Source organism: Ambystoma mexicanum, chromosome 2q (genome assembly GCF_040938575.1).
Source record: "Ambystoma mexicanum isolate Mex_15411 chromosome 2q, UKY_AmexF1_1, whole genome shotgun sequence".
NCBI classification, from domain to species: domain Eukaryota; kingdom Metazoa; phylum Chordata; class Amphibia; order Caudata; family Ambystomatidae; genus Ambystoma; species Ambystoma mexicanum.
Genome location: NC_090924.1, coordinates 1345389827 through 1345413232, shown reverse-complemented (window position 1 = coordinate 1345413232; position 23406 = coordinate 1345389827). Strand labels below are relative to the sequence as shown.

Genomic DNA, 23406 nt, shown 5'->3' with positions numbered 1-23406 from the left:
ATATTGCCCATTGGAAGACAAACAAAGTGATGTCCAATTAGATTTGAAAATTTATATTGGGGAATTCTGTCAAAGTGATAGAGACAAATCAATCCATTTGAGTGTTACTCAATGGTTGCCAATTACATACAAAGCCAAAACAAGTGACTGCCTACGTTAAGAATGCCATTTAGTACCTCACCTGGTTAGGGAAGATACCCCTGCCTATAAAGTGCCAAGTGCCATTGCCTTTTATCCCCCAAAAAACGACCAAGATAAAAACCAATTAAAGCATCATAAAAAGAAGGGGAAAAGAATAGGGCGATGGGAATTAAAGAAGCAGAAAAGAGAGGGAAAGCAAAAAGTACTGAATGTGCATAACTGAAACCACAAGTTCAATATATCAGGAGAAACAACAAAAAACAGAAATATTCATGAGTGCCGTCAGTTATATTCAAACCGACAGGGACTTTTCAATTAAAGCATAACATCCATCAGGCTTCTGCAGCTCTCTATTACCCAGTCCAAATCATTTCAAAAGTCTCCTGTCTGTTGTGAGATTCCACTAAGTGAATGGCTACTGGGTAATTCCCATTTTTAGAACAAATTGCTTCGAGATGTTCTAAAATTCTCAATTTCAACTTTCTTTTCGTGCTGCTGATGCAAAATTTCGTACACTGGCATATCCATCCATAGACTACAAACTCTGTATTGTATTCAATCCGAGAGGTGATGGAATGTGACAAAGTTGTACAGTTCATTTGGAAGTTTGAAACTTTGATAGCCATGGAGCAAATGCTGCAATTGCTGCAAGAGAAACAGCCTACTTGGTGATGTAGCCAATGTTGTTGATGTATGGTTTCCAAATGGCTGTGGGTGATCATATCCCCTATACTTTTTCCATGTCGGTACGTGATTTAAGTTCTCGGATTCAAGCACGTTTTGAGAACTGGATAGAATGTGCCAATGCTTTTTTTTTTATCACATTCCGGATTTCGGGCACTTGTAGACCAAATTAGGTTATGAATCTAATGTCTTCTGATTCTGACACTGCTTTTTTTGTTTTTTGATTTCAAAAGATCTTTTCTGTTATGTACCAGGGTTCCATGTCATTTCATCGCCTGCTTTTAGATCACCAGGCTTTCAAACGTGCACATTCCATCGAATGTGCTCATCGTTTTTTTTGTTTGTTTTGGGGTGGGGGGTCCCCCCAAAACCCCACCCACACTTATTTTTTACTATTGCCCACCCGCCCAAACTCTTTTTTGCCCTTTCCCACCCCCCTAAAAAATGTGATGAGCACATTGGATGTAATGTACACGTTTAAAAGCTTGGGGATGTAAAAGCAGGCGATGAAAGGACGTCGTACCTGTACCAGTTGAGTAACCTCTTTGCAAGAATCTAGACCACTTATCATTGCCCATTGTTACTAGGTCTGAAATGGGAGAGCAGCTTCTTTTCGCTCTAAGAAACTCCGATTAGCGGATGTTGTTGATGGTACTTTCTGGATGGCATGACATTGCATGGAGTATGGCGTTGGCAACTGCTGGTTTATGATACGTCTTTGTTTGAACCAATCCATTAATCACTGAGATTCTCAAATCCAAAAAGTCATTGCTTTCCTTGCTAGCAGACATAACACATTTCAAATTCATATCATTTGCATTCAAGAAATTATGGAATTGACATGACTCTTCCATGCTTCCGTGGTAAATCAATTACAGATCATCAATGTAGTGGAAACACATGATGATGTTGGAATATCATATATTTAGTGGATTGTTCAGCACAAATACCTCTTCCGAGCAGCCCATTAGGGGATTGGCATAAGAGGTGCAAAGTTCGTGCCCATGGGTGTCCCCATAAGTTGTAGGTAATGACCACCACTGAAGAGAAAATAGTTATGCTCCAATATAAATGTAATCCTTGCAAGAAGCATTTCGTTGTGTGTCTTGAAACTAGAAGATCTAGTCTGCTGGAAAAATTGGCTACTTTCAATCCGTCACTATGACTAATCACTGTATACAAAGAAGTAACATCAAGAGTGACGAAAATGAAATCCTCCTCCCAAGGCATATGTTGGGGTCGATTTATAACATCACCACTATCTTTGACAAATGAAAGTAGACTAGTGACAAGTGGCAAGAGGAAGAAATCTACGATACTAGACATGGGTTCAGTCAAAGATCCAATTTGACTGACAGTGGGTCTGCCAGGTGGTGATGATTGGTTGTTATGGATATTAAGTAGTAAATATAATGTTGCGAAGGGTGGTCATTTAACAGTTGAAATCGAAACTCATATTTGTTTAATAGTCCTTCCTCGTACCACCTGTCAAGCAGATTCCTCAAAGACACCAAGAAACCGTCAGTAGGATGTTTAGGCAGCTTGTGTTAACTCCTTCTGTCTCATATGTACCCAATCTGTAACTTATGCATAATGTAACTAAGTTGTCTGCAAGTAACAGCGCCACAATGCCCTTGGGCTGCCTGCTCGCTATAGATTTCAGATTAAAGTACATATTACAGACATGGCAGCAAAAGCTAGACAAAATTCTGCAAGCACCCTCCACCCTTTAGTACTTGGATATCCCTGTCTGTTTCAATGCGAGACACCTTTAGGCCGATACCGCTTTTCACAGCGCACAGGAGACCCCTCACTGGGCGACCCTGTGCTCCCTGAATAGCGTCCACAGATAAAACCACATAACCATCTATTATTGGACGTGCCGTTAACCATGACTGCTGCAAGCATATCAAAAAGCATTGAGGCATGGAAGAAAAATCTGTTTCTAAAGACGTATGCCCCCTGCAGTTCCAAGAGGCCAAACATAGGTGTGCCAGTCATCTGCTAGAATTTTGTAGATTACCTCTTCCATGCAAAGCAGACAAAACCGTGGACCACTCATACCACTGATGACCTCATTGAGTTTTCCTCATTATTCTACGCTTGCCTAGATCTTGCGTATTTATAACTACTGAAAGTGGGTTTGAATAGGCTGGGATGCACGGGAGGGCAGTGCTGAAGAACTCTCTTTTAACAAAGGCTTTGGATCAGTTAAAGTCTGCAACACATCATACCCCAAATTTATGAAACACTCCAGCTCTGACAGAACCAGAGCTCTGATCATTCGTGAAGAGAAATGGAGCTTTGCCAGATTCACTCTGGCCTTCACTGGAAATTGGACCAATCAGTCTCAAGCTTAGTATTTCCTGAAACAATGCCAAAATGTGGTGCTGATTTAGTGGAAGTGAATCCTTATTTGGAAACACCTCAGTCAAGATCAGTGTATACTCCTCTGGAAGAGTTACCCTGCTGCTAGCTCTTCTATTTCTACTTTCAAAATGATTTATCTTTGGCTTTGGCACATGGCGTAACTGCAGGCATACATCACCCCCTTTTTTCTTTTAATACGTTGTAGATTGAGTTGCCTATATCTGGATAGTTCAGTCACTCAATTGATTGGACCTGTGGTTTAACTGAGGCCCTCAGTCCACTTGGCACTGACTCAGGTATCTTGTATCCCCTGTCAGGAGGTTCCTCCCGATTTGAATTGGCCTTGCTAGCCAAACACGATCTTTGCCTTCTCTCCTCTAATGTGACAAAGGAGGGCTGCCATTGATCTTTTTGATCACTTAGTCGTTTTTCCAAGTGATCCAATATGATCAATGGTGCGCCAAGGCGTCCTGTTTCCACATATTGTAAATCGACATCTTAACGTTTGGATGGTGGATCTTTATTTGCAGGACAACTCTCCTTGAATGGACATGTCAATAATGGCAGCTTTGTCCCAAGACCATGCAATTGGAATATCGGTGCCAGTTGTTGTACCCTCATTTGCAATCTGCTCTGGTCTTCCGCAGGGTTGCTATCAGGCATCTGGATCTCCAAGAGAGATCAAGTCAGAGCATTCACTAAAGCAGAGGTAGGTGAAAAGTCCTCCATGCAGCTGGTTCACCCACACTCTCCATCTCAGAATACACGTGACATAATGCTTTGGTCCAAGATACCGGCTGATTTTGCGGATGGCTTTACACATTTGTCTATGGGGCCCTGTTGGCATTCTGGTAGGCTCTTCGCCAACATATTTGATTTCTTCTTTGCCTTTCTTGGAGAGATTGAGGATTCATTGCAGAGCAGTTTTTTTACCTTTTGGTTTTCCAAACCCTCACTTAACACCTCCTCCTCGATTGTAGGAGATCGACTTTGGCACTGCCACAGGTTGCTCATAAAACTGTGAGACCCATTTCGCCCTTGTTTTGAAGCGTTCTTTTGATTTTTTGTTTTTGATCTTTCCCAGCACGCTTTCTTTGCCACTGTATTTGTTGCCATATCAGCCATCAGGCACTCACAACGCCATTAATTACATTCTCATTTAGTTTTTGGAGATCGGAGCCAGGTTGCGCACTTACTACTGCCCCCCGCCCCTCGGCCAGCCTGTGTTTGGCCGATGGGTACAGCACACTCCCCCGTGATCTGTGCCCTCCCATAAATAAATCCTTCTAAGAATGCCAGTTTGGAAGACATTGCAGTTAGACGTTAACGTTGTTTGCGAAACTCCACCATGATTAAATCATATAAGTTCATAATTTGGAGAGAGGGTAAAGTTCAGAGCATTGAGGACAGAACCTGGTGTATTGGGAGCCTCTTGTATTGTAGTGTGCATGTTGGTGAAAACATCCTCTTCCTGCGACAAGTCGCGCAGGGAAAGGTCCAGCGGTGAAACCATTTGCTTATGGCCCAGGGGCTCAGATGTGAATAGCGACTGGGATTGGGTGAGGTTTGCACCAATCGCTAATTGAGGCCCTGGAGAAAAAAGAAATTCGATGCGCTTCTAGGTTTGTCTCTGTTTGATTAGACTGAGCACTTTTTTTCGGAGAGACCACATCTTGAATAGTCTCTAAAGAAGCTGCATAGTTGTTTCTGTTTGTATTTATGCAGCATAACCGTAGTAGCGCTGTGTCAGTCAATGGTGAAGTCACGGCCTCAGTAGAGGGGGAGGGCGGATTCATTTGGGGGTACAGTAGCCAACTGCCCCACTTTCCCACCTTTGGGCACCAGGTTTGTGCTATGAAAATGCTTAACCCCGCTCCTTAGAGAATAAATCCTCATTTGCACCAAAACGAGTGATGTAGCACACCTTTTATAGAGAACCAAGGGAATGTGAGCAGTTCCGTCAATTAGAGTCCTTGGTGTGTGAGTTGACTTGGCAGCACTGCAGTAAAAGAGTCAAGATTAAGCAATAAAGGACAAACTTGTGGTTTTGTCCAGCGGCCGCCCATGTTCGCCACGGGCCCACAGAGCCCCCGCGGACCACAGCAGACCACTTTTGCCAGTTTCGCATTGTGTGCTTTCGATGACAAAGTAGTAATAAATGATGTGTATTACTCACCCGGGCTGTCGAACTCCTGCCCGCTTTGCCAGTCGGGTGATGTATCGCACTGGTCACCTCTATACGAAGCAGTAGAGCTTTGGAGTTAAATGTCAAGACTTCAGAGGCAGCCGCAGGAAGCAGCAGAAAAGCAATAGAAAACACAGCAAACACACTCACAGCACTCTGCTGCACTTTGCTGTAGGTTCTGGTTTTGAGCTCCAGGTCCGCCTCCAAGAGGATAGAGCCTTTAGAAAGAATCAGCTGTACTACAAAACATGTAGAATCCTGCCACAGTAAACACACTCACAGCAGTCCACTGCGCTTCGCTGTAGGTTCTGGTTTTGAGCTCCAGGTCCGCCTCCAAGAGGATAGAGCCTTTAGAAAGACTCTGCTGTACTACAAAACATGTAGAATCCTGCCACAGTAAACACACTGACAGCACTCCGCTGCGCTTCACTGTAGGTTCGGGTTTTGAGCTCTAGGTCTGCCTCCAAGATGATAGAGCCTGTAGAAAGACTGCTGTACTGCAAAATTTGCAGAATCTTGCCACAGTAAACACACTCACAGCAGTCCGCTGAGCTTTGTTGTAGGTTCTGGTTTTCAGCTCTAGGTCTGCCTCCAACATGATAGAGCCAGTAGAAAGACTCTGCTGTACTGCAAAACTTGTTGAATTCTGCCACAGTAAACACATTTGCAGCACTCCACTGTGCTTTGCTACAGGTTCTGGTTTTGAGCTCCAGGTCTGCCTCCAAGATGATAGAGCCTGTAGAAAGACTCTGCTCTACTGCAAAATGTGCAGATTCTTGCCAGAGTAAACAGACTCGCAGGACTCCCAGGCTGCATTTACCATCACCTGCTGACGTGGCTCCCCAGCCCACCAACTCATTTCCCTCCCAGTTCCTACAATACAGAGTCACAAGTACATTCTCAGAGGGTTGACCTTTCGCAAGAAATGAATAAACTGATTTTGCCAATCCAGACTATTGGAAGTAATCAGTCCGCTGAAAGATAACTCACCACAGCGAATGCAGCCGAATATGGACTTGTGGATATTCAGGCTGGGGGAGTATTTACAGCAGATGAAGATATGTGTGCTCTGGGAAAGTGGGTCATTCTGGAGCAGAGGAACCCCTCCAGTTATAGCCCCTTTTTAAACCGCACCCACATTTTGGATTTATTTAGCAGAATCAATCATCTTAGTGTCATTTCTTCGGCTGATATCCTTCAAAACAAAGTACCGGGTTTGGGCAGCCCCTCAAATTGGGCGCTCATTGAATGTATTTCACCGCTTATGGAGGCACTCTTAAGATCTAATGTCCAGCCACTGGAGCAAATAGGCTTTTTATGAACTGTTTGTCGCAAGGCCAGGAAATGTGTGCAATCTCTGGACAGTCATCAGTTAAATAAAGATATTGTGCAGGCTGTAGACTGGTATAACTCACAGCGTGCCGCTTTGGTGACCTCTCAGTATTGACAGTGGAAAAGAAGGTGAAAATATCCAAGAACCCGCTCATTGGATTTCTGAAAGGGTATATAGCGGGGCAAATTGAAAGACCTCTCAAGAGCGGCCCATGGTTTGGCTAACCTGGAATACGCAGGGTTATAGATTTTTCCTTCCTTACCCCTATAGGATATGCTACGGTCCGGGCAAGTTCAGATCTATCTATACTACAGGAAACATAGCCTACAAGACCATTTAACATTGATGCATTACACAACTTTGCAATGCCATCCATACGGGGACGTGCTAGTGGGGGATTGGCTATTGGGGCGGGTTCAAGATGGCAGCTGGCGCCATTTAGGGGCTCCTTGAGCTGCCACTATGTTTTGACAGCTATGTTTTACCTGTCTGAAAGTCCTTTAGACAGAATGTTAACTATTAACCTCTATGACCCGCCAATTGGTTCACATACAAAAGAAATCCAGAAAGTAATAGGCGAGGTTACCACTCTCTGGCATGAAATGTGTTCAAAGGGCCACACATTGCTAGCTGGAGATTTAAATGTAAAAGGTAAGTGATCTGCATTTTGATTACATCCTCCCGGGCGTTCAAGTCATACATGTAGTTTTTAATTATATATCCAGTCTAGAATATGTGCCTTTTCACATCTTAAAAAAAGGACATTACTTATACATGGTCTAATGGTCACTCTTTTTCACACATCGATTACGTCATTGCTGATTTCGCAATGGCGGATCGTTGTGGCTCAGTTAAAATCCAACGGAATGCGGTAAGTGAGCATGCTTCATTGAGTTGGAAAGTAAACATGATTCCTCAGCAGCGGGGTTAAGCAGTGAAAGAGACCACTCCCCCCTGTGCATCCACTATTTAGAGGCCCCATTGGGGCCTCTGATGTCACCTGTTGGAGATTCGAAGATACCTTCGCCCTCCAATCAGGACGTTCCACAGGGCAGGGGGGGCTTCTTTCCCTTCCTGTCCCAAGCCCCCTTTGGCCTCTGCTTCCCCATCCCCCAGGTCGCCATACCTGTGACCCCTACTTCCTGCTCCCTCTCCTAAGAAGAAGGAGGTGGACAGGGCGGCTTGGACCCTCCGCCATGTTAAGCCCTGGCACCCTTAGCCCCTTCTTTCAGGGGGCATCGCCATATGCTATCCTCACTGCATCACATTGAAATGGCCGAGTGCCCAAGGGACCGGGCCTTAACATCCAGGGACCCTACTTCAAGGAGCGAACGTAGGTGCATGGGGTGTTCCAGCACGCCCCCCCTCACCCCATGTGTACCCAGTTTGTCGGGTCTGAAGGTGTATTTCAGGGCCAGAGTCCTGATGACTGCTAAGAATCATTGCTCCTGCTGGGCTCTCAGTGCCTTTTCATGCAGTGGTTTTCCATGGAGCTGTGATTGACGGCAGAGCAGTCATTATAAAATATAGCTTTCATTTAATTTAAAAGTCCATACTAATGTGCATCTCTTTTTACTTTTTTACCTTGCTCAGGAAAGCTCATAATCACACATCCCCAATAGTATTGTCTAAACTACCTCCCAGTTCACAACTGCCTTTTTCTAGGCACTGTCCCACTGTTTTCAAGGCACTTTTTAGGGGCTCATCACTAATGTCTCTTCCACAGGAAAGTGTTGCTTTACTTTAAATGAGTGTTGGGGGCTGTGCTCAACGTTTGCAGGCCTTGAAGACGGCTGGTCTCTCCAGTAATGATGGTGTCTACGGCACTCTCTTCTGCCAGGCGCCTTCATTGGTGACAACCAAAGTCACAATTGTCTTTGTATCTTTACAAAAATAAGAAACCCAGGTGCTTTGGTGATCCCGCTTGCACCCATGAACCCAGTTTCTCGATTCTCTTCCTCTCTGAGCCATTGTTAACATTGCACGCAGGTTCACTACTCTACTTCCGATTTCACTGGCAATTTAGGACCTGATGGCAAAGGAGTTGCCTACTGCTGCTAGCGTCCATAGCTCTGGTTATGGAGTGTGGCTAGATCATGGGGCAACACTTTCGTGACCCTGGTTATGGAGTGTGGATATATTTTGGGCAACACTGTCTTAGCCCTGATTATGGAGAATGGCTATATTTTGGGTCAACACAGTCTTGACCCTGGTTATGGAGGGTGGATATATTTTGGGGCAACACAGTCGTGACCGTGGTTATGGAGTGTGGATATATTTTGGGGCAACACAGTCGTGACCCTGGTTATGGAGGGTGGATATATTTTGGGGCAACACAGTCGTGACCCTGGTTATGGAGTGTGGATATATTTTGGGGCAACAGTCGTGACCCTGGTTATGGAGAGTGGCTATATTTTGGGGCAACACAGTCTTGACCCTGGTTATGCAGGGTGGATATATTTTGGGGCAACACAGTCGTGACCCTGGTTATGGAGTGTGGATATATTTTGGGGCAACACAGTCGTGACCCTGGTTATGGAGTGTGGATATATTTTGGGGCAACAGTCGTGACCCTGGTTATGGAGAGTGGCTATATTTTGGGGCAACACAGTCTTGACCCTGGTTATGCAGGGTGGATATATTTTGGTGCAACACGGTCGTGACCCTGGTTATGGAGTGTGGATATATTTTTGGGCAACACAGACGTGACCCTGATTATGGAGTGTGGATATATTTTGGGGCAACACAGTCTTGACCCTGGTTATGGAGGGTGTATATATTTTGGGGCAACACAGTCTTGACCCTGGTTATGGAGGGTGGATATATTTTGGGGCAACACAGTCTTGACCCTGGTTATGGAGGGTGGATATATTTTGGGGCAACACAGTCGTGACCCTGGTTATGGAGGGTGGATATATTTTGGGGCAACAGTCGTGACCCTGGTTATGGAGGGTGGCTATATTTTGGGGCAACACAGTCTTGACCCTGGTTATGCAGGGTGGATATATTTTGGGGCAACACAGTCGTGACCCTGGTTATGGAGTGTGGATATATTATGGGGCAACACAGTCGTGACCCTGGTTATGGAGGGTGGATATATTTTGGGGCAACACAGTCGTGAGCCTGGTTATGGAGTGTGGATATATTTTGGGGCAACAGTCGTGGCCCTGGTTATGGAGAGTGGCTATATTTTGGGGCAACACAGTCTTGACCCTGGTTATGCAGGGTGGATATATTTTGGTGCAACACGGTCGTGACCCTGGTTATGGAGTGTGGATATATTTTGGGGTAACACAGATGTGACCCTGATTATGGAGGGTGGATATATTTTGGGGCAACACAGTCGTGACCCTGGTTATGGAGTGTGGATATATTTTGGGGCAACAGTCGTGACCCTGGTTATGAAGGATGGATATATTTTGGGGCAACACAGTCTTGACCCTGATTATGGAGGTTGGATATATTTTGGGGCAACACAGTCGTGACCCTGGTTATGGAGTGTGGATATATTTTGGGGCAACACAGTCTTGACCCTGGTTATGGAGGGTGGATATATTTTGGGGCAACACAGTCGTGACCCTGGTTATGGAGTGTGGATATTTTGTAGGGCAACACAGTCGTGACCCTGGTTATGGAGAGTGGATATATTTTGGAGCAACACAGTCTTGTCCCTGGTTATGTAGTGTGGATATATTGTGGGGAACACTGTCATGACCCTGGTTATGGAGTGTGGATATATTGTGGGGAACACTGTCATGAGCCTGGTTAGTGAGTGTGGATAACTGGAATGTTCTGTGTCCCATATTTTTGACTATGGCTCCTAGGTTTTGTCTGGGTTTTCCGGGAGCTCACCTCCTAATACATTTCTTTGTTTTCTATAAGAATGGTGAATATTCATCTTTACTGGTACACCGACGTCTTCTGGTGTCAGCAATAGTGATTGTTCCGGTACTTCCTCACACAGGAGCAGAAGATGACGAGGCTCCGCGACCTGCTGATATGTTCTTCCTGAGCACATTCCAGCAAGCCCTTACCATTGAGGTGACCACCTAGGTGCCTTTTCGGCATCACACCAGGCTCGTAGGACGTGTATAGGGCCTGACCATGGGTGTGGTTATGAGATGTCTACTCAGCTAAACACCATGCATGGGTCACAGAGCCCAACAAGGATGCTCTCCCAATGATACCAAAATTGGGTCCACCTGCATGTGTCTTAAAATCAGGGTCTGCATTCCGGTGTTCCTGCATCTTAACTTGCCCCGAAATGCTTCCAAAACCTAAACAGTCTTCTAGTACTGAAAAGGAGCAGTGGCACTGAGCAGGGCCTGGTTTGAGGAGTTATTCTTGGGGCGATTCTTTAGCGCTGATAAAATGGATAAATCGATAGTGCTTGTTGGTGTGGGTAGGGCATGGCTACTCCAAATGGGATTCTGCCAGCCTCATTATGGATCCCAGAAACCAGGGGAAGAGTACACCTACCAGAAAGTCTGGCACCGTCATCCTCTGAGTGCCCCACTGAGGTGGAGGGACCCTCTGAATTAATTGTGGACCTTCTGGAGGGTACAATAGCTCCGTTGGCTAGATCCTGGTCCCCTCAATTTGTGCCACAGAATAAGGCAGTGTCTCAAAAAAGCTCAGCATCCTCACCCCATGACCCCGTCTAGGAAGAGCCTATGAAGGATATCTATATTGATCAAAGAAGAGGCTGAAAATACATTCCCACTTGCTAGATATTCCTTACAGCGCCTCAATCCAACAGCACCCCTTCATAGTATTAGTGGCCTGCTCTGCTTCCTTCACGACACCCGGTAATGTGGTTATAAAGGGTCATCTGCCTCTTAATACAAACCCCTATCCAGCAGGGTTTCAAACAACCTAAGATTTGACAGAGATGTTTAACCCCTATGTGCTCCTTCCACTCAAGCCAACTACTAGCGATTCCGAACTCAGGTGGGTTCGCCTTTCACCCATGTGTGCCAGAGCTGCTAATTATGCCCCTGGCCCTGGCAATCATGCCACATTTCATGTTTTGGGTTTACTTAATACTTTTAAAATCTTTATGAATTCACCAGTAAATGATGTTTTCTGCCTGGAGACTGTACTTCAGATGTGCCTCCCATCCACATTTAGAATTGATGTCCCCGGCCCACAGTAACAGTTGTTGGGGCTCCCCCACCTGCTAAAATAAAAAATACTTGTCTCCAGCTCATGAGTCATCAGATATGATATGATAGGTTATTTATGTGCGGACCCGGGGATCGAACCTCTGTTGCTCCATGTCGTCTTGCTTCCAAGGCGAGCACGTTGCCCCTGAGCTATCCTACCGGGACGAAGATAGGATTGCACGGTACTCTGCTTCCCCTTAACTCAATCTCAATGTGATCTTTGAGTCAGTGGCAGGTTCAGCAGAGACAGTAGAGGTGGGATCACTTCACAGCAAAAGATTCTGGATCCATATGTTGGCTTCTTTGGAATCAGTTTTGCCTGGCAGGGTGGCTTTCGCCCTGAAATCTTATACCTGGAAAACAGCAAGATATTTATAGATACACGTTTTGGGGGAGGACAGGAGTTTATTTGGAGAGAGAGTGTGATGGATGCGAAACCAGTGCTGAAAATGAAAACATAAATTAGTGTGGAATTCCAAGGGGTTGAGTGGGGTAGTTTGGGGTGGGTTTAGGGATGGAGTTAAGGACGGCAAGTGGCAGGCTTGAAAAACGTTTTTAAAAACAAAACACAAAAATAAAATAACGTTATGTTGTTAAAGAAAGGTGACTGGTAAACCAAACTGACCATATAGTTGAGCAAAGTTGAGAAAAGAGTATGATTCTAGTATTATTTTCCTGAATTTTAAACTAATGGAAAAAAAACATCAGCATCAAAAATAGAAAGAAAGTGAGATAAAATGGAACTGATTTCGTCATTGTGTTCCACAGCATGCATCTTTATGCGTCCCACCTGTTTTTAATCCACACCAGTAGCAATCCTCAATATACAATAGCCGCCTGCAGGCATTCACTCACTGCTGACTCTGGAGCCATTGAACTCTTATTGGTTACATTCAAAACAAAACAAAGACAAGTGCGAGCAGAACTCTTATGGGTGCTGATTGTCTCCAAGCGCCTGGAACAGCTGATCACTGCGGGTGCCGTACATTATTGCAGCTGGGCATGGACATGAGGTTCTTGTTTCCCTTGGATTCGAATTCCGTGGAGGCAATTTTTGCCCGATTCCAAATCTAGGGACATCTCGCCAAATTACAGCACTGTGGAAGGTTTTTACAATGTCATGCTTCCATGCTGATTCTAATGGACCTGTTTGCGACTTTAAATATTTTATAGCGCCCGATTATGATAATTCGTCAAGGTCTCTTGGCCATGTTCCTAAAGGGACGATAGCTGAGTTTGCTTGGTTTAGAAGCAAGACAACGTAGAACACCACAGATTCGAATCCCCGTCCTGCGCTTAGAGACTGGTCTTCGGTATTTAGCACGGAATAAAAATGAATGAATTGCCTAAATGCTTCGGTCATCGTTGATAGACATGTCCCAGTTATTGGACCTAGGTTAGGTTAGATTGCACCCCATTGTAAAGGATCCCTGCCCTTTCAGATCTCCTTTAATATCAGTAACTCTCTGCCTCTGTACGCTTGATCTCTAGTTTTGTTTTTGGCTGCCAATCATAAGCAAGTAAAACTGAATTGACTTTTGCTTTATTGTCTTCCTTCCCCCAGAGCTGGGACCAGGGTATTGCCCAATGTGAAGATAATGTAGGCGTATGGTCGAAGAACACATTAACTAAGTGACATTGTCAGAGCTGGTTACCATGAGACCAACTGTTCACAACGTGTCATACAATATATTCCTAAAAAGGTTTCAGTCACTATGAGGGGAGACTTTACTATTGCAAATGTCTCTATGTCGCGCTGCCACAAGGGTGGGGCTTGATACAGAAGCACAACACAGTGTGGTTTGCTAGGGCCGCTTTGTACTTAGGCTCCTGAAATCCTACAGACTCAAATATAAGATGGTCTGGCTCTCGAATGATGCTGTGCATGGTTAAGCTCAGGACCACATCAGAGACAAAGCAATCTTTTACCCGCCTAGGCATCAGACACAAAGCACTCATTCACCCATGTAGCCGTCAGAGACGAAGCAATCTAATACCCGCCTAGACATCAGACACAAAGCACTCATTCACCCATGTAGCCATCAGCGACAAAGCAATCTAATACCCGCCTAGACATCACACACAAAGCACTCATTCACCCATGTAGCCTTCAGAGACAAAGCAATGTAATACACGCCTAGCCATCAGACACAAAGTACTCATTCACCCATGTAGCCATCAGAGACGAAGCAATCTAATACCCGCCTAGACATCAGACACAAAGCACTCATTCACCCATGTAGCCTTCAGCGACAAAGCAATGTAATACACGCCTAGCCATCAGACACAAAGCACTCATTCACCCATGTAGCCATCAGAGACAAAGCAATCTCTTACCCGCCTAGCCATCAGAGACAAAGCACTCTTTCACCCATGTAGTTATCAGAGACAAAGCAATCTTTTACCCGCCTAGCCATCAGATACAAAGCACTCTTTCACCCATGTAGCCATCAGAGACAAAGCAATCTAATACCCGCCTAGCGATCAGACACAAAGCACTCATTCACCCATGTAGCCATCAGAGACAAAGCAATCTCTTACCCGCCTAGCCATCAGAGACAAAGCACTCTTTCCCCCATGTAGTCATCAGAGAGAAAGCAATCATTTGCCCGCCTAGCCATCAGATACAAAGCAGTCTTTCACCCATGTAGCCATCAGAGACAACGCAATTTAATACCTGCCTAGCCATCAGACACAAAGCACTCTTTCACCCATTTAGCCATCAGAGACAAAGCAATCTAATACCCGCCTAGCCATCAGACACAAAGCACTCATTCACCCATGTAGCCATCAGAGACAAAGCAATCTCTTACCCACCTAGCCATCAGAGACAAAGCACTCTTTCCCCCACGTAGCCATCAGAGACAAAGCAATCATTTGCCCACCTAGCTATCAGATACAAAGCAGTCTTTCACCCATGTAGCCATCAGAGACAACGCAATCTAATACCCGCCTAGCCATCAGACACAAAGCACTCTTTCACCCATTTAGCCATCAAAGACAAAGCAATCTTTTGCCCCACTAGCCATCAGATACAAAGCACTCTTTCACACATGTAGCCATCAGAGACAAAGCAATGTAAAACACGCCTAGCCATCAGACACAAAGTACTCATTCACCCATGTAGCCATCAGAGACGAAGCAATCTAATACCCACCTAGCTATTAGAGACAAAGCACTTCTCTGCTTGCCTAGCCATCAGAGACAAAGCAATCTCTTACCTGCCTAACCATCAGAGACAAAGCACTCTTTCACCCATGTAGTCATCAAAGACAAAGCAATCTAGTACCTGCCTAGCCATCAGAGACAGTACACTCTTTTGCCCGCCTATCCATGAGAGACAAAACAATCTCTTACCTGCCTAGCCATCAGAGACAAAGCATTCTTTTACCCACCTATCCAAGTCTTTAGGTTTACTAGCCAAGGACTTCTGACAGGTCTTCTCTTCCATAAAACTTGAAGTGCACATTTCAAAGAGGCTATTGAGTTAATGCAACACCCTGACCCCTAGATCGTAAAATGATCCGGAAACCCCAAAATCCCTAGTTGCTTTTAAAGACCTACCTAAGCAATGTGCCTTTGGCTCCAGTCGTGTGATTCCTGTCCTGGCTGGGTGATGCACAGCATTTTAAGGTGGTTCATTTGTAACTGTGCTAGTTAAGTATCTCTCCCTCACCAGTATGACTTCAGAATGATGTACAGTTATTGCTACCAAGCTAGGCTTTTGGTATATAAAACTGCACATGCACACATAACATTAAATTGACATGTTCATGGCTTCTCTGTTTACCTTCCCCAGGATGCTGACCCCCATCAGTTTGGGATTTTATTGTTTTTTATTTGTTTTGGTTCATAAGCCTTTATAATGCATGGCACATAATGACAAGCGGTTGGCATGAAACAACATTTCTCCTAACAGTTACTTCAACTTGAAGAGTAAGAGATTTTCAGTCATTACCCACTAGGCTACTTTACATTGGTAGTTCTCTAAACCCATCACACTTGTTGGCCAACTGTCCTTTAGGATTTCCACATAAACCAGGAAGAAGGTCTTCCTGTATTGTTTTTTAAGAGCTTGTTTTTTCTCATGGTGGGAGTACACTCCATAATGTCAATTTCCACAGAACTCAGATGATGTAAAATGAAATGATGGTCTCAGATAGACGCTTAATATTTATAGAGGCCCTTTTTCAGGCAAGCAGGTGTGCAAGCCCGTATAGTGAAATAGGTTGTGTGACAAAGCCACCTGTGTGCTGCAGGCTGAGGGGCTCAGGAATCTCTGGGCACCAGTGGTGGATCCCCTGCAGGGAGTAAAAAGTGGGGAGGCAGAATTGCCAGAATCAAGGAACAGCGGAATGAACTGTAAACCAAGACCAAAGAAAACTCAGGACTGAAACTCTTGACTAGGATAACAAGGGCTGGACTGTAGCATGAAACAGGAATACAAGGGACTAAAACTCTTGGCTAGAATAAAAAGGATAGAACTGCAGTCAGTGAACAAGGAAACTCAGAACTGGAATCTAGGCAGCTAAAACCAGTAAACATGGACTATGGGCACAGATCAAGGATCTTCAGGCAGGTAACAGAAGACTGCACGCAGGAGAGCAGGGCTGTTGTGGAGGAAACACAGAAGAGCAGGACAGAAGGCAGGGGAGAGTAGGCAGAGTAGCAGGGCTGCAACGCAGGGAGCACAGGGCACTGGAACAGGAGCAGGTTCTGACAGCAACAGGAAACTGCAGCATTCTGAGGCTCAAGGCACAAAGGGCTGGGAGCGAACTCAGTGCAAGAGCTCTGTGCTCCTGCAGGCAGCTGCTTAAACACTGACCTACCATGTGCTGAAGCAGGCTAATTAGCAGCACCTGAAGCAGCACACCTGAAGGTAATCCACCTCCTTGTGCTCTTGTCTTGGGAAAGTGAAAGCAGCATTGTTCTCTAGGGCTTCTGAGGATTGTGGTTCCAAGACTAATGCATAGGAATACCCAGGGAATGAGAACTGCCACAAGGTGCATTATGGGAATTGAAGTTCATGTTTTCGGATATACAGATTTGTGAAAGGAAATGTTAAATAATGATTTAGGATCTTCTCTGAAGATAGTATAAAACACACTGCAGGTCTGCAGACAGCACCACCTAGAGGCAGAGATGCAAAAACATGACAAGAGCATGCTCGGTGCGCTTGGATTGTGAGTGACTTTAACATATCTTGTTGGGGGCTATATCCATGGCATTGTGTGTTTGTAGAGTAGGGGATAGGACTAGGACACTAGACCCTCCCACCTGCTCTATTAAACATCCATCCTGACACCATTAGATAAAGTTATTTCCCTCATGAGTTCATTTTCACCCTTTAGCCCATTAGGTCTTTATCCTACCCGTCCTTTCAAAACAAAAAAGTTGTTGAACATTATTTTGTCTGTGTCGCGTGTTCTATTGTTCGGCACCATTAATGCTGTTTCCTGTAGTCGGCAACTTTATTCAGTCCGGGGATCCTACCTCTACCACACCTTCATACCCATGGCGTTGGGGGCCAAGACAATAGCAGAGGCTTAGTCTGCATGATGTAATTTACCCAGGAGCACCTTATGCTATGTGTTGTGTGCAGGCATTATGCATACAAAGCAACACAAGCTTAAGATCGGACCCTCATCATCCTGAAAAATGCCATAAGGTAGGTCTCTGCCATGCCTTCATCCGATGATTCACCAATTAGAACTAGAATGTGTCTGCAATCTTCCAATTAGTGCGAAGGAAAGTGAATGGGACAAATACAAGTTTTTAACTGTGGTAATTTTTATAATCTAGGCATGAGGTCCATTTCCTAAAAAGTGTCAGGCCGCTGGCAGCCAAAAGCATTGAATTAAGCTGAATATATTTCAGCATCTAGTTCGGCCAGAGCTTCTGCAAATTACCACTGTTCTGATCTGGCCAGAGCTTTTGCAGAAGACCACTGCTCTGATCCAGCCAGAACTTCTACAGGCGACCACTGCTCACTATTCCATGGAGGACTCCCTTGATTGTTGTTGTGTGCAGCTACAGGTGTTACATGTGTCAAGCAGCCTGGGAGCATACTAGTAGAAGATATCAAAGTATTCACAATACGTTACTTCCTGACCTCGTTGCCCGCATCCTGACCTACTTTCCTCATGCTTTTGGCTTTACCACCACCATAAAAGTTGCTGTGCGTCCATACTGCTGCCCTCTGCAGGGACACTCTACTCCCACTAAGTGTAGAAATAATCTCTCTCCAGGCCCCTCTGAAGAGGAGGTGCAGAGGGGGTGACCGGGAATGTGCAGCGTGAGCATGGATACACAAATCCCTACCACAATCACTGAGACAGCCCACCCTGACTGCAGAGGCCAACCGGACCCCGTAGAGTGCTATCCAGCAGAACATTTATCAGAAGCTCAACACAGGGCACCAACCACACCTATGAAGGCCACCAGACCATATTAATTACCTTGATAAAGACCCTTGTGAGGACGAAACACATGTCAGCACCTTGAACAATAATAAAGACTGAAATGAACACTAACCAAAAACATGAATGATCCTTCATTCTTGGAATCCCACACAATAAACCACACAGCTTTATTCAGAATTCAGATTTGAAGCGCCGGTTTCCGCCGATTCCCACCGCAACCCCATCGTTTAAAAAATGTAGGGGCAATTGAGCACTGTCCCATGGGAATCTCCAAACTGGCAGCAGAACCTATGCCACAAAAAAACTATGATCAGCACGGCATCCCAACATTCCCTATGCTCTAAACCTTTACATTGTAACCTACTAAGGATGAGTAGATACTAGCCAGACTCAGGCAAATCATGGCCATAGTGGTGATGCTGATCATGGGCCAGATTGTGGCACAGGTCTCTTTTGGGTGGGCATGCAGAATCTGGCTAGGGATGCACAGAATGTTCCTGGGGTGTGTGGACTGCAGGCCAGGGTTGCAAGCTGGTGCGGGGACTGTTTAGCCTGCATGGGGCTTGCAGAATTTGCATGTGCCATGCAGAATATGACTGAATGTGTGCATACTGGCTCTTGGTGTTCAGGAAATGCCTGAAGGTATGCATGGGCAAATGGGGTGCATGGTTGAAGGTATGCCGAGTGATCCTCGTTAAGGGTGTGCAGTGTGTCCGCGGAAATATGGCTCTTTCTTTGCAACCACCCTATCATCGGCATCTTGATGTTTATGGGGGCTCCTAAAAATAGACGTACAAGGAATAAGGTAGCCTAGCAACAATGCATCTTGATTTCTAACACCACATTAGAGAAAACATCTACAGAGCTCTTCATAACATCCCACCCCCCCTTTTGGAACACTATAATGTTAATTTTAATGTTACCGCTGCATCTTCGCCTCAAGCCCGTCTAAAGTTTGGACGATCACTCCTTCCCCCACCTCCTGATATCATAAACTCCATCCTCCCCCAGCAATCACCTTGAAGCCGTCATGTGATGATATTTAGCGCTATATAGAACACTTAAATCATGTTAATCTTATTTTTTTTTAATTAAGAAGACTGTGTGCAAACCTTACCCTATTTACATTTGCATGATGACTTGGCCATGATTCCTTGAAGTGGTAAAGTTCTGTGAATGCAAAAGTGTCTATTCTGCTCAACACCGGGCCAGCTAAAGCCCAGGTATCAATTGCTGCAGAGCAATAGTTTTAATATCGCCTGCTTGTCCTATTCTGGACTGATCACCAAAGTAAGGTTAAGTCAAAGTTGTCTTTACGTTAAGTGATTAATTAGGGCAACAGCTGACATTGACAAGCAATGAATGTTAACATATGTGGGTTGAAGTCTTGAGTGCCTGCAATTGACATGCATATCTGTGGTTTCAGAGAGCATCTTAGGATGGCCCGGGCCAAAGTCGCAGTCGCCGGAGCATCTGAGAAACGGTGGGATCACCTCCTTGCCATCGACCACCAGTGCCAACATAAACTGGGCTGCTGTACCAACCTCACCGCAAGATGACCAAACGCTGCGAGCAGCCTTAAAGGTAGGTGCGCCCAACATGGATGATCACTCTACAGAAGCATGCATGATACAGCACCATGGTCAATTTACGGCTTGGTGACCAACGTGTGACAGAAACAGCAAGTTCCCCCTATTGCCCACACACGTGCTCACTCCCTTCATTCCATAGCTCTTTCATCACAGTTACACTGGTGCTATAGGTTATCTACCTTTCTACCTGTCTGTCCTGCACTGTATAGGTGAGGAAGTATATTTAGTAAACCCTGACAAGCAAGCCCTACTAGGTCGTACTCCTTACGGCTTTCATTAGTCTTTGTTTCCTGTCATTCTTGTTATATTTAATCTACACTAGGCCATTTCAGTTACCGAGGCACACATGCTACAGCCATCCCTGAAAGTCCACCTCCAGTTGTGAGCCTCAAAGCAATGCATTGAGGGTACGCAATTTTCATGTGGCCATGTGTGAGAAGGCCATCCAGTCCTGCTTATGCTTGTAATTCTGAGACGTGCAGTTTTCATACATTTCAGATGGGAACGAAAAAATACTAGTCCCAGAATCCAAAGTGGGAAAAGAAGTACTGGATGGTCCACTCACAGCTGGCCACTGGAAACTTGAGAGTTCTGATGGTTTACTTTCAAAATACACATTTCTCAAATTAAAGTGACTTTACAATATGTAAATCCTTAATGAAACATGTTAAGCCAAAAGAATATTGTGGTCATTTTATTTTCCACACCCGAAGCAAAAAATAGAAGTTGCAGAATGCAAAATAATGCAAGCCTGAAAAATGCCTTCTTTGTATACTAGCATCACTTTAAGAATCACTAAAAAAATGGGTGTAGTAAAGTCACTAGGATAAAGATTACATTTGTCACAAACTTCCATCCTGTTGTTTTTCAACTTATTAAGAACATTTTGGCTATCCCTATAAAGCAACCGATTTTTTCATGTTAAAATTCTAGACTTAATTACTAATAGGGAATCTTTCTTGTGTAACTTTAAAGGTCTTGTTAGTGGACACCTATGTACTAGGTAAGCCCGCTGTGAGGAGTCTTTCAGGTGGAATACAGAATCCATCAGTGCCAAATGCTTAAACATATGCAAGAAGAAGGGCGCACTGATAAGTCAAAGGAGTAATTGCAGGTCATTAAGGCCACGATTGCAGGTCATTAAAAGGCTGCCTGCAGGTCAATCAAGGAGCTCTGTTCAGTCGTGAGGTGTAATGGGCTTTGCTGCAATGTCAACAAACCCACTTTAAGTAGACTTAACAACACTCAAAGCGCAGGTCTTCATCTTCCACCTAAAGGGAGGCACAACATTTTGAAGGGGAGGCAGGTGCCCCCCTGGCTCTACCCTAGCAACGCCACTGCTAACAACAGGGTAGCGGGAGGGTGGGCCATTTGGCAGCAAGGGATCTACAGGTAACCAGGGGAGGAAACAGTGGGGAGCAGATCAACCAGTTTCATGTAGGTTATGGAGTGGGGGGTGATTTGCATACCCACAATTCATTGCTTTGTGGCCCTGACCTGGGGCTGACTTCCAGGTGTTGCTACTGGGTGGCGCTGTGGCATTTGTGACTTGTTAACTGAAATTGTCAGATTTTATTCTGAAATTACATGTAAAAGGTTTTTTTTTCTGGAATATTTTAAACCCACCTTATCGTTGATGTTGTTTAATTGTCATTCCACAATATGTATACTTTCGCCTTTTCTAAGATCTTTCTATTTGAAATGAACACAGGAACACCAGTCATACTTCTTTAAAACCTAAGCTAGCTAATGAAGGGAGAACACGACCAGGCTCTTTGGGTTTATCTAAATTCAATTTCATTCTCTGCTCCGTGCTTCATAAACATTTGAATCCACCAAAGGTACAATTGAGGTCCTCAAATCCACCTAATTTTTTCATGTTCTCTACAAACAGTACATATGAATACAGTCATTCTCAATGGGATTTATTTACAAAGTCAGTGGAAATCCTGAAAACACGGTGTGGCTGGGTCTCCCGTGAACCGGACTTGGAGACCACTACATTTAGGCAGTTGTGCTTCCAGCCACCCGAGGGCACATTGTCAAAGTAACAAAACATGAATTACATTTGGTAAGAGTACAAAGTTCAGGAACAGTAGCCACATCACACTACAATGCATGCAATTCGAAAGCAAAGCCCTCAGCTTGCAGCAAGATCATGATATTTTCAGTTTTTACAATATCTATAATGCCCAGGTATTTTGCAGGGCTGAATCGTATTTACAATCTGCAACTCATCCAGAACAGAACTGCGAGACTTCTCCTTGGCCTCAAGCCCAGGGACCGTATCTCTCCAGGACTGAAATCTCCACACTGGCTCCCAGTGGCTGCGAGGATAAAGTTCAAAACCCTCTGCATTGTCCACAAGGCCTTCTGGGGCCTGGGTCCTAAATACCTTCAACTCTCTCTTCCCAAATATCTTCCTCCCCGAGCCCTTCGCTCATCCGCCCACAACTCCCTCATGGTCAGCCGCTTCTCGAAGCAACGAGCTGGGGGTAGATCTCTCTCCGCGGCAGGGGCCTCCCTCTGGAACAGCCTTCCTGCCTCCCTGAAACTTGAGGAGAACCACCTCCGGTTCCGGAAGCACCTCAAAACCTTCCTCTTTGCTTCTGCTTTCTCTCTCCCTCTCCCCTGCTGAACAGCTAATTAATTCTTCACTAAACTGCACTGATCCTGCAACTGGACCACTCTAAACTGCCTTCGGTCCTGGTACCAGTCACTGATCCCCTGGAACCCCTCTGCACTACGGGACTGTCTCTGTATCCCTACAGCCCCCCCCCCTTCCCCAGCACTTGTTCTGCACTTACCTTGCACTTGCCACTAGCTGGCCCTTTTTTATTTATTACTTACGCCACTTACCTTTACTGCACTTCCCCCCCTCCCCTTCCCCTTGCACTTTTCCCCCCTCCCCCACCCCTGCACTTGCACGATCTGAATGACACCTGGCCTAGTAGGATCGTTTGTTTTGTCTCCCCTTGTTCCTCCCCTCCCTGCCTCGTCGCGCCTTGAAACACCTGTGTATAGGCGCGTTACAAATACCATATCATATCATATCAGATCATACAATGCAATCCAGTAATATGTCTTAAAAACCATACATCAAACATGGGTATGCCATAAAGAAGAGCAACCATTTAAAAATAGATTATTGAACAGTTATACATCAGGAATCCACATTTTATAGAGCGATTGTGACTGGCAAACCACAGACTTGTATCAGCCTCAGGGCTCTGCAGCTCACAAGTGTAGAAAATCAGAAAATCATGAACGTGCAACAGTGCATGAAGCGTCGGTCTCTGGAATTCACAAAGAATTTCACTGAGGCTTAGAATTGATTTTGCAAGTTAAAATGTAACAGTCTTTAAACACACACGGATAGCACAGTGTGCATGAAATTGACTTTGCTCAAAGGGACGTTTTGGTTTCGCTTGCTATAATTGTGGTCTGCCTAGTGAGACCTACATGATCTCTTAGTTGGGGATGAGATGCCTAGAGAGAGGTCTTTCTGTAGCTG

General features: G+C 45.0%; 1 protein-coding gene across 5 annotated transcripts in view; it reads left to right on the top strand.

Annotated features, from left to right (window-relative positions):
• The window catches only part of OSBPL10 (oxysterol binding protein like 10), a 2898140-nt gene that overhangs the window by 2478435 nt on the left and 396299 nt on the right, over nt 1–23406 (top strand). For all 5 annotated transcript variants that reach the window (XM_069648807.1, XM_069648805.1, XM_069648806.1 and 2 more), the window contains one exon: nt 19727–19884. In XM_069648807.1, the coding sequence (XP_069504908.1) occupies nt 19727–19884 (158 nt within the window). The remainder of the gene's footprint in view (nt 1–19726; nt 19885–23406) is intronic.